Consider the following 11,132-nt stretch of genomic DNA (forward strand, 5'->3'; position numbering starts at 1 on the left):
AGCAGAGTTTAGCCAATTCGGTTCGAGTTGGGCAAAAAATAGTGAATATATAAAACAATATATTTATATATATGTATTATATATACGCCATGTTAGGACCAACTAAATTGGCCAAAATCTGTGCATACATTGCTCTGAGTCTCTTGATAGAATAGCAAAAGTTTCTGAAAAGTGTTCTAACATCGTAATTAAATGGGAATAAGTTCATGTACTTTGAAATCTAAGATAATCTTGTTTTTGCTTCTGCTATCAATTTAATATTGTTATCAATAATCTTAATGATTTTCATTTCGAGTTATGTTTATTTAGAATATTTTTATGTTACTTAAATGCCATTAAATTTAATCAAGTGTTTATTCATGACTTATAAACTGCTGTATTGATTTTGGGAATTATTGCATTCACTTGCATTTAAATCGATAAATTAACATTTTAAATTTGAATATTCGAGGTTTGTTTATTAACGTCTATGTTACTTGAATTCCATTTAATTTCATTAACTCCACTCATGACTTATGAACTTTTGTGTTTATTTTGGGAATTAAGCATCTTCGACAAAAAAAGAAATATGAAGTTTACTTTTGGTCCAATTCCCAGTGAACTGCATGCTTCATAGAAAAACCTTTCCCTACAGTCCATAGGTGTACTTTGAACCACGGGAATCTTCAGGCTATGAAACTATGCCAAGTGCCATTCATATAGAAACAATATTTTCCTGTTTATGGAAAATGATGAAAAAAGCTTGGCAAATTTCCTAGATTGATGGCTGGTGCCCCCACCCCCGGCAAATATACACTTTTTTATCGTAGGATGGCAAGTGAAGATTTAAAGCTACGTGATAAGGCAAATACATAGTTTGTAAATCGCGTCGCTTGTATCGAATTGATTAACAAAAGAAACATATTCAGTATTCACTACTCCATTATATTTCGATCGCAATTTCTATTACTTATGTGAAACGCACATCTGTTGTTCATTCCCTCTGCATTCAATAGGGCTTAAAATAAAAAACTTGTTGCATTGCTCTTTGCGACCGACCCAAAAATCTGAAAATCTACGGTCGGCATTTTTAAAAAGTTTTTTTTTTAACCGTTTTTAAGATTTTTTTTTATTATTAATAAATAAAAAAATACGTATTTATTGTTTGTTGGGATAAATGGGATATAAATGCATATAAAATCAAATCATTCCCAAATTCTCACTCATCTTCTGCCCTAGTTTCAAAATCCTACTAGCGTAAACGTCTCGATCAACTCAACATTGCAAACCATGGATTATTATGAGGTGAAAAAGATATAAATGAAATAATGACGCTGAAACACATGTATAAAGCATTAAAAACTGAAAAATATCAACCAAAAGAGGGCGGGAATTAAAAAATAAAAAAAATAAAAAAATATCGGCCCAAAGAGGGCGACAAAAAATTAAAAAAAAAAAAAAAAAAACTTTTCCGACCGACCGACCCATGGTTTGGCACCCAAGGGGCAATACAACAAGTTTTTATTGTAGGCCTTGTTATACTGCGTAAAGATCTATACGTATCTACAGGTCATTTTTTTTTATATATAGTTCACCTCGGAAGCCCAATTTCAATCCTAATGCAAGACTTAAAGCTTGACCCTAGATCCTAAACCCCTAAAAATCAATGCTATCTATAGAAATAGGTGCAAGCTCCGTCTCACACATTATTATAATGGCACTGGTCGATCTTTGCCAGATGCTATCGCTTTCAGGACGGGGAAAGTTTTTAACACGCTCAAAGTTCTGGAGCACTCTCCCGTACTAGCCACTCCGAGCCCGTCCGACCCCATGGGGTTCTTAAAAAAATCGTAAACAGTTACTACTACGTTCAGCTTCGTTGGCACGGTGTTTGAGCCCGTTTGACAACATTTTCTACAACATAGTGAGAACTAGTTTGGTGTGATGGGGGCTTAATTAAGCGCTTTCGCTGTCTACTAAAGCCCCCATTACACCAAACTAGTTCTCACTTTTGTAAAACAGGTTGTGGTCGGGGTAGAATGTATAAATAATGTCTCTAATACGATTCTAGTTCTAGTTCATTCATGAACAGTTCTCAACCCCCCCCCCCCTCCCCAAGCCGGCGGCGAGGGCGAGGGTCCAATTCGTGAGAAAATATTTAGCGGCGAACTAGCCAGCGAATGAGCGGGGGTGGGGGGTAATGAGCACCAATATTTGTAATTTTGTTCAACGGGGAGGGGGGGGAGTGAGTACAATTTTTGTTTTACTCAACACCCCCCCCCCCCCCACCCCCCGCCATTGAACTAACTGGGCGTTTTGGCGTGTGCCTGTAATCCAGCTAACGATGGAAGTTGCAAACTTTAAAACCTGTAAAACTGTAAAATGCCCCTTTCCTTTCACCATAAAAGTGTACTCTTAATATACATTGACTACGATGAACCTTTTCTTTAGTTCACCCAAATCTCGCTCGCATTTAAATTTAATGTAATTTTTTTTTCTTATTAAGGGTCTTTACATTATTTCATGTTTAGATTGTGGTTACAACCCTATCAGGGTTGTGTCTTCCTCTTTATTAATTATACAATTATTCGCACTGCGACCTCACAAATCTTGTTTTTACGGGGTTGCTTGCTTCGTTCTCTCGCAAATGAATATTCAGACCATCACACCCAACCGAAAGTATGATGCTTTAAAGCAGTATCTGAGACCATGAAGGGAGAGAAACAATTATTGAAATCATCCCTGATAATAATATCAAAAAATTGCATATTTTCACTCTGAGGTTTCCCTTTGCATTTACCCATTTTTTTTCTCCACAAAGTGCCCCTTTTGTTGGTACACCGCCCCTCCCCCAACTTTAAAAGATGCTCCGCCGCCCCTGCATTATAGTGGGAAAAACTCATTGATCTACCTGGAATTAATGGTCGGGGAAACAGCTTCGCTGACTGGTCCGGAAAGGTATTATGCGGGGCCGTTCATTTGCAAAAGACTGATAATTGTAGATGGAATCATTGATGTCGAGTTTAATAGTTTAAACAAATAAAATCTTGACATAGCAGGGTTATCATAATCATTATTATTATTACTTATTCGACAAATACGAAATCAGGAAAAAGTGAATGAAAAAAACTCAGTAAGATTTGAAGTGAGTCACACGGGGTAAAGAAAAGAAAAAACTAAATAACTACAACCGAAGGTCTCTTTTTCCAATCCATGTGACTTTACATTATTGAATAAAATAGCAAGATATCACAATGAATTGCAAGTATATCAAATTAGAGAAATAGAACACACTTAATGTTGCACTATGTGATGTATTATGTTTCCAGCCATAAAAGAAAATACATGTAGAAAACCTTAAAATAACATGAACCTGAAGAGAGCGTTGTGCAATTGCATATAATTCACATATTACATGTATCTGCAACTATTAAACTAATATTGAGGGTGGCTATATATGGAGCTGATTTCGATTTTTTTTTTGGGGGGGGGGGGATTTTTTTTAAAGAAAAACAATTTACCTGTATAATAATTATAAAGTCACAATGCGTGCGTAAGAGTATAAATCATTTTAGGGTGGTGATTAGAAATAAAAATGAACAGAATATAATGGAAGTATAGTAGAACAGAAACAAAACCTCAACAAAACATTACATTATCCTGCTAACCTATAAAGAGCAGTTAAATTGCATATTCTTATGGCATTTGCATCATTCATTCATTCTTTCGACATGATAAGATGAATAAATGTAGGGCGCCCCCCCCCCCCACTCCGGTTGGGGGCAAGGCAACCTCAACTAAAATGATGTGTATGCTATATAACTTGAGATCTTTACCATGGACCGTTCACAATTGATAATGCTTTTCTTACTTAAATATTATTACATGTAAATTATCATAAAGTTTGTAACCCGACACCAGTAATACATAATACAAGCATCAAACACAAGATAGTAACTACTTTGAAAAAAATAACCTCGGGCAGTTTTAATAGCCTTGTGGAGAAAGAAACATGTGTTGAAAAATGTTGAGGTTCATGGGGGGGGGGGGGTAGAGGAGATGAAATTTGCTTTAATCGAAAGGAAGAATACACCATTGCATCCATGCATGACCACCTCAACATTATTCAAAACACAATCCATCCTCAAACAAATGAAGACTTCACTGTTGACAATTACGATGTAATTTGCAATGTTTCACTTTGAACTGCCCCCCCCCCCTTATTCATGTGCACTGCACATTCCATGATAACATAATCATTACAAAACGGAGTTTCATTGTGAACGGAAATAAATAGGCTTTTCGATGATACCAACGTCAAGTATGACGATACGGTAACAAGAGAGGGACCAACGCTCAAACTTGATATGCAGAACTTTATTGAGGAGTTTCTTTTAAAAACCAATTCTCTCAAGATGCGTTTATCAATGCTTGAGGCAAAGAACGCACAAAATCGTAACACTATAACATCGCTAAGTAAACTTAAGCTGGAAGTCATAGGTAAATGAATTTCACAGTAGCACTTTGTCGTTGGGTAGTTTTGAGGTGGTGAACTCAACGCTTTTCTATGATCAAGGTTTCCCAAATTTTCTTGAATTTGAGTCCAGTGCTTTCCTTTCCGTCACCTACGTTTCCTGTTGTCAGACTAGCCTGCTCCAACGGCATCACCGCCAGCTCTTCAGCCTTCATCTTTAGAAACTTCAAAACTCTCTGTACCAGGCCGTCATCAGCAGTCTTGCGAAAGTTTGAAACATGCGTGAAAAAATCCAGCAATAAATTACCCTCACGCGAAGTTTCATCGAAGACTTCGGTCATGTCAAAGATCATAGGGTTGGTGAGGCGAGAGAATGGTATGCTCATATTGCAGAGGGCGCCAGTTACGTCGGAAAAAGTGACCCATTTGTTGAGGGTGAACATTTGTTGCAGTTCTGGAAAGTCTTCAAACAACCTTTGTCCACTGGTTTTATCTGCAATATGATCACAAACATCGAATCCACTGTCATGCAGAATCCAAATACAAACGTAATCTCTTCTATCAAAGTTATACGTAGTAAATGGATACGCGGTAATTCCTTGAATGCTTTAGCGCCTTGACATTAATCATGGTATTAATACTTTTGTTTAAGGGCCCGGTCACACAGGGAGGACGCATGGGGAACGCACGGCCAGCGCAAGGGAAATTTGCAATTTTGGCCAGTGCGTTGTCGTGCGCCCAACTTTTGTCGAAGCTACAGCGAGCTGACACCAAATGCATAGCGTGTTGCGAGCGCGCTGAGCGCATACAGGGCGCATACAGTGCGCATACAGTGCGCATACAGACCGTACAGAGAGCGCACATGATAACAACTTCCACGAATGCACAGCGTGTTGCTAGCGCGCTGGACGAATGGTCCACGCATGCACCGCGTTCTACGACGCACGGCCAGCGCATTGGAAATCGGAAAAGGCCGCGTGCCTAACTTTTGTCATGATTTTGGAAAAGCTAGCGAGCTGACAAAAAATGCACAGCGTGTGCGCTGTGCGTATAATGGGCGTGTGCTCCGCGTATGTCTGGTGCTGGTCTAGCGCGCTCCACGCATGTCTGGCGTGCCTTTGGCGTGTACATTCATGCGTCGAGCTCCGCGCACACTTTTGAGCATGTTAAAAAAAACCGACGCACACAGCGAATGACGACGAATGCATAGCGCTGGCCCAGCGTTGGTCCAGCGCGCTCGACGAACGAGTAACGAATGATGACGCACGCCTAGCGAACGACAACGCACTGGCCCAAATTGCAAATTTCGAATGCGCTGGCCGTGCGTCCCCCATGCGTCCCCTCTGTGTGACCGGGCCTTTATAATTAGTCATACCCAAGTCACACCGACGAGACAGACAAAAGACAAAGAAAAGAAAAAGAAGAAGAAGATGAAGAGGAAGAAGGAGAAGAAGAAGGGGGAAAATATCTATATATTACCACCAACGTCCAAGATCTTTTTTTAAATCAGTATAGGATTTGCAGTGTAGCTGCGTGAAGTATAAATAATATTCATTTTAATGATTGCTTTGTAAACACTGCAGATTGCTTTTGCTACCAATTCGATTGTAGGCCTATTTAGAAAAAAATAGCATAGCCTTGATCATGATTGAAAGATTTTGCTTCATTACTGTCTCAGCTCTCTCTCTAGAATCTTACCGTCACTCATCTCAATCATAAGGATCCCTCCCGGGGCCAGACTCCTGTAAAGTAACTCCACGGTCTCTCTCGCATTCTCCGCATAATACAGACTGTGTATCGCATTGATGAAGTCGAATCTACCATCTGACGAAGTACTGTGTAGTAGTAGAGAATACAATAGATAATAATTCTAATCCTGAAATTGAATTCATAGTGGAGACGTATGTTTTATATCTGCACAGTTGTGTTGTCTCATGTTTCAGCTAAATAGTTCTTGACGCTACCCCCCCCCCTCCCCCCCCCCCCCCCCCCCAAAAAAAAAAGATGCGCCAAAAGTTTCGTATTTTCAAACCCGGGCGTCAACTTTTCACAAAGGTTATAAAATGCGGATTCCTTAGGTAATACAAAGTTTTGGTTTGGGGTCATGAATTTGGTTCAAATGAACATATTGGAAGCATATGCGATCCTACAATAGTCAGTGATCGTTGTCGCGGTTGAACTCGAGTTTAAAGTTTTGAAATTGTAAATAATAAACTCTTTATGTTGTATAGCTCCCTCCCAAGGTCAAGATATTAATTAAGTCATAAAACTAAGTTTCTTGACTAAAATCGACCAATTAGCTATTCCCGTTCGATAATTATATATCACAACTACATATTCTGAGATTTTCATGGTCGTAGCTACCATTGTTCGTCCGTAGGCGCTATTTGAAATTTATCAAAATTTACCGGGAGCACCGGTAAATTTGTATATTCAATTTTTCTCGAAAGCGGAAGTGTTTTAGGGGCTAAATTTTCTAGTGCTTTTAATACATCCACAGGGGCATCCAAATATATCAAAATTGTAAAGAATCACTATCCACCAAAATTTCAAAATTTCCCAAAACTTTGTATCATCTTTAATAATATTAATTTGTATGAAAAGGAGCACATTTGATAAAAGAAACGACTCCTTTTAAAAGAGAAGGAAAAGGCACATGATAAAAGGCCTGGTCGTGATTTGAAAATAGAAAATCTTTAGGTTCTTAAAAGTGGGAGCAATGTGCCCCTCCTGTCTCCGGCGTCACTGCCTTGAATAGTAGCGTGGTGTCAAGAGGAAAGTTTTTACAATGAAAAGCGACTCCGATTCTTAAAATTCAACTGACTGTTGTCAGGACACATGGGCACATTGTAATGGGAGTGATGGCAAACTGGGTGAGAGGATGCGCTAATTCAGCGAGTTGGGGGAAATGGAAAGGTCTTTTGGTAAATAAAAACTAGGAGTAATGTGACCCACCCCCACCCCATTAGGGGAGCGCCGTTTCTCACAATGGCGGTTGAAGAATAGACAAGCATAGTGCCTATATGTATATGGTTTTGATAGCTGTTTTCTATTATCCGAATGTACCTGTATAATTATATTCTAAGAATAACATGAATGTCATCAGATGGCCTTATGATAGCTGACGATCCTTACCCTTCAAGTTTCTTCTGTTTGTATTCCTGAAACGTCCCTTCGTGCCATTCAAAATGGATGGACCCTTGGAAAGATGATGACGCTACTTCAGTTTGATAAGCCTGGATATACTCCTCTGATGGTTCGATGACTACGTGGTTAATACGAGGAAAGCGGGTCGACAACTGCTTCAGGAGATGTAATTCAAACTCTCCTGTATTGATCAGATTGTGATGCCGTTAGAAGAGGCTGATTAATTCGAGTCGATAATTAACGTGCCAATAATTAAATGAAGCGCACTTACATCATTTTATTACAGTCAACCAAATGTTCAAGATTACAAATAAATGACATGTGCCAAGCGATTTTGGTAAAACATGCATAGGGGTGAGAAACGAGCATAGAAAGATAAGGAAATCAAGGTAATTAAGTATAGGCCCGACACTGTGCTTAATTAACACAAGTCACTACGTGCAAATGGCAGTTGTGGTTTTTATTGAAGATGATTTCAGAGAGTTTTCAGTTGTGAGTTTGTTTTTATTTTATTGGTTCAAACAATCAATTTAATGCAGGATAAACAATCCAGAATGAATTATAGCCATGTTCTCTCAACATACGATTCCCATACCAGAGCTCAAGGCTAGCCTTACATGCATATACTTAATTCTCTCCTCTCTTCCTTTCACTATTTTTTCTTTCCTATCAACGTTCTGTTATATATACAATGTAATTTTCATAATAATATCTATAATGTTCTTTCGGTAACTGTGTTAATTTATTATGGGCGTTCCCAACTCAAGCTACGCTTTCCGGGTTTTCGCCTCCTTCCGTATCTGAATTAATTACTATATACTCTATGTTGAAATAATTGTTACATATATCATGTATATATACATTGTGTTTTATATTGTGCTGTTGAGAAGGAAATAAATGTTAATAAATACAAATATAACAAACTTATAACCTACCATTACCGCTCCCTATTCCTAGTGTACGGAATGTTCCATCGTCATCTCCTTGATCAGATGCAAACTTCTGCACGATGGCTACAGGGAACACCTCATGGGCCCATTTTCTAAACCTCGGCCTTCGTTCCAACTTCTCCAAGAGGATTGCGTATCCTTCATTGTATCGATCCTGGTCTAGTGATAAGGTCTCCATTTTCAAGCGAGGCCTTGTAAATATAGACGGAAAGAAGGAGGCGAATGAATAGACCTGTTCACGGTTAGCACAATACTGCAATGACCCTGAATCTTCAAAAAATGAAGAGGTCCCACTTTGTACATTTTGAAATAATCACTCCTACAGCGATGGAGGTGTTATAGCCTTTGTTTCCCCCTTTTCAAAGAGTACTTCCACCTGTGTATCATGGAGTGAAGTGAATGTGCATGAATGGATTACCCGCTAGTCCGGTACATAACTTTCATGAGCACGTATCCAGTATTACGTCTCCATGTATTTCAAAATTTGTTCTGCAATGACCTTTATCTGCTCATGCTCAGACTGCAACCGTGAACTGGCTTAAAGTTTCTTCGATTTTCCAACACATGATGATCTATCAACACAACCATGACATGTGAACCTACTGAAATCAGCGCCAACTTGCATGACATTTGTGGTTCTTCCATTTTTCAATACATAATAAATTGTCAACACGGTTTGAATCTATGAAAAAAAATCAGCACCACCTTGCAACCCAAAAAATATCTAAATTCTCCGAAAAATTTGTGACGCTTGTCCTTTGTTATATATTTTTTTTTTTATTAAAGTGGACTTTTCCAAGAAGGGGAGTTTCCCGCCTATCACTATTAATGCCTCGGTCACACTGTCATCAAAACTGGCTCGCTCCAAACCAGCACGAACCGATTCTTGGTTCTTGACCAATTAAAGTGCCGGGGGACCGGGGGGGGGGTAGTGTATGATTTGTAGGTCTGATGTCGGTCTGGTGTCAGTTCGTTGATGTGACTGGGGTGTAGCGTTCTTGTAAAAAGTCGTTTCTTACCTCTCGGCTCTTCCAGACGCCATGACCAAAGTCGTACTAGACAAATGAAAATTCAAACTAGATAGACTTCGGTCTTTAAAGGAAATCCAATCTTAAAGAAGCACTTCAAGAGAAAACCCGAAATTCATGAAACTGTTGTACACGATAAACATCATAACTGCCCGTGACTGCGTCACAATCAACTGACAACCCCCCCCCCCCCCCCCCCCCCTTGGCGGTCTACAACAAAAAGGGAAAAGAGAGAGTGACGGAAGAAAAAGGAAACAAGAAAGATGAACAAAGGTGAAAGAGAAGAGAAGAAAAAAAGGGGGAAAACAAATAATCGCTACCCTGGAATAAAAGGGACTCCAAATGGAGAACATTACAATTTCTATTTGGAAAATCCTGGAGCCGGAGCTGCCCTCGAAGTCTGGAGCTTAATTTGGTTTCCTGTAGATAATGCAATTGAATCCTGAAAAGAGTACCCTCCCGCACTCCATTGATTCTATTCAAAACCAGTATGAAACCCACAAAACGCTGAATGTCGCACACAGATTCATTGTAGATTTTCTTTCACGGAATAAAATGACCTTTTTACCAAGATTTTTGTCCAGGCGATCACACACAAACACACATTTATAGCATTCTCATTATTTAAAGCACTGTGAAAAAAAAGTAAATAGCTTTGGACAGGACTTTGAACTATTATGCTGTTTGTTGTAAAATCCCTTTTGCATCAGTCTGATCTAGATATCCGATAACTTCGGTAGATATGCACAGTATGTAAATTAAATCTGGTAAGACTAGAGGTATGACTATATATTGACTAGCTGGTATAGGCCTGCCGCCTGCCTAATTAGACATACAGGACTTCTCACGATCATAATTATACAAATACAATAATCATACAGATCTTCCTGACTTGACTGAATATGTCACGTATATAATATGCATGGTATATGTACAGTTAGACCGAAAACTTCAGTCTCTCTAATCGTCGGTTGTTCCACTGAGACTACGTCTGGCTCCACTAGACCTCCGATTATAGTATGTATTGTGGAATGTCAACAAATGTCAGTTTTATTAAAGAAATGACCCAAATCAGACGGTTATTTCTGTCTAATGTACAGTATACGGACACAGTCTAACCAGGGAGGTTCGTCTCACCTCCCTGTCTAACTACAACTAGTTATACATGTAGACATACTTGTTGTTATTTAATGAGAAGTATTCACAGATAAAACTCACAAAACTCGTGATGTAGAGTGTAGCTCCAGGAGTAACGTTACAAAATGGCAAATACAACGTGTGAAATAAACCTCCTAACCATTGACCTCGTCACCTTGAGCGTAGCGAGCTTTCTACACAAGGGGGGGGGGGGGGGTGTGCGGCAAACAGGCGCGTACGCTTGGGGGGGTGTTAGGGGTTAAACCCCCCTCTCAATTTTTTTTTTTGCACAAGGGCGACCCAAAAAAGTGAACTTACCCCCCCCCCCCTATCTCATTCATTTTATCATTGATCTACGGAAGCACACACTTTGTTCCCACTTTGTCGTTAAAATGTCAACATCTGTGTTAGTTCCAG

At 39.2% G+C, this 11,132-nt stretch overlaps 1 protein-coding gene across 1 annotated transcript; it reads right to left on the reverse strand.

Moving 5' to 3' along the window:
* Window positions 1-2,987: 2,987 nt before the first annotated feature.
* Window positions 2,988-10,910, reverse strand: LOC584390 (histamine N-methyltransferase). Its single transcript, XM_030974995.1, has 5 exons — window positions 10,797-10,910; window positions 8,536-8,741; window positions 7,589-7,781; window positions 6,152-6,288; window positions 2,988-4,946 (listed from the first exon to the last, which is right to left on the reverse strand). The coding sequence occupies exons 2-5, from the start codon at window positions 8,726-8,728 to the stop codon at window positions 4,534-4,536; spliced, it is 936 nt and encodes a 311-aa protein (XP_030830855.1). The 5' UTR covers window positions 8,729-8,741; window positions 10,797-10,910; the 3' UTR covers window positions 2,988-4,533.
* Window positions 10,911-11,132: the final 222 nt, after the last annotated feature.

Source organism: Strongylocentrotus purpuratus, unplaced genomic scaffold, assembly GCF_000002235.5.
Source record: "Strongylocentrotus purpuratus isolate Spur 01 unplaced genomic scaffold, Spur_5.0 spur5_scaffold_7, whole genome shotgun sequence".
Taxonomy (NCBI): domain Eukaryota; kingdom Metazoa; phylum Echinodermata; class Echinoidea; order Camarodonta; family Strongylocentrotidae; genus Strongylocentrotus; species Strongylocentrotus purpuratus.

Coding starts and splice junctions, on each gene's coding strand:
- LOC584390 (XM_030974995.1), bottom strand. CDS start 8,728: ATGGAGACCTTATCACTAGACCAGGATCGATACAATGAAGGATACGCA. Junction 7,782..8,535: donor AGGAATAGGGAGCGGTAATG/GTAGGTTATAAG, acceptor TGATCAATACAG/GAGAGTTTGAATTACATCTC. Junction 4,947..6,151: donor TATGATTGAGATGAGTGACG/GTAAGATTCTAG, acceptor ATCATATTGCAG/ATAAAACCAGTGGACAAAGG.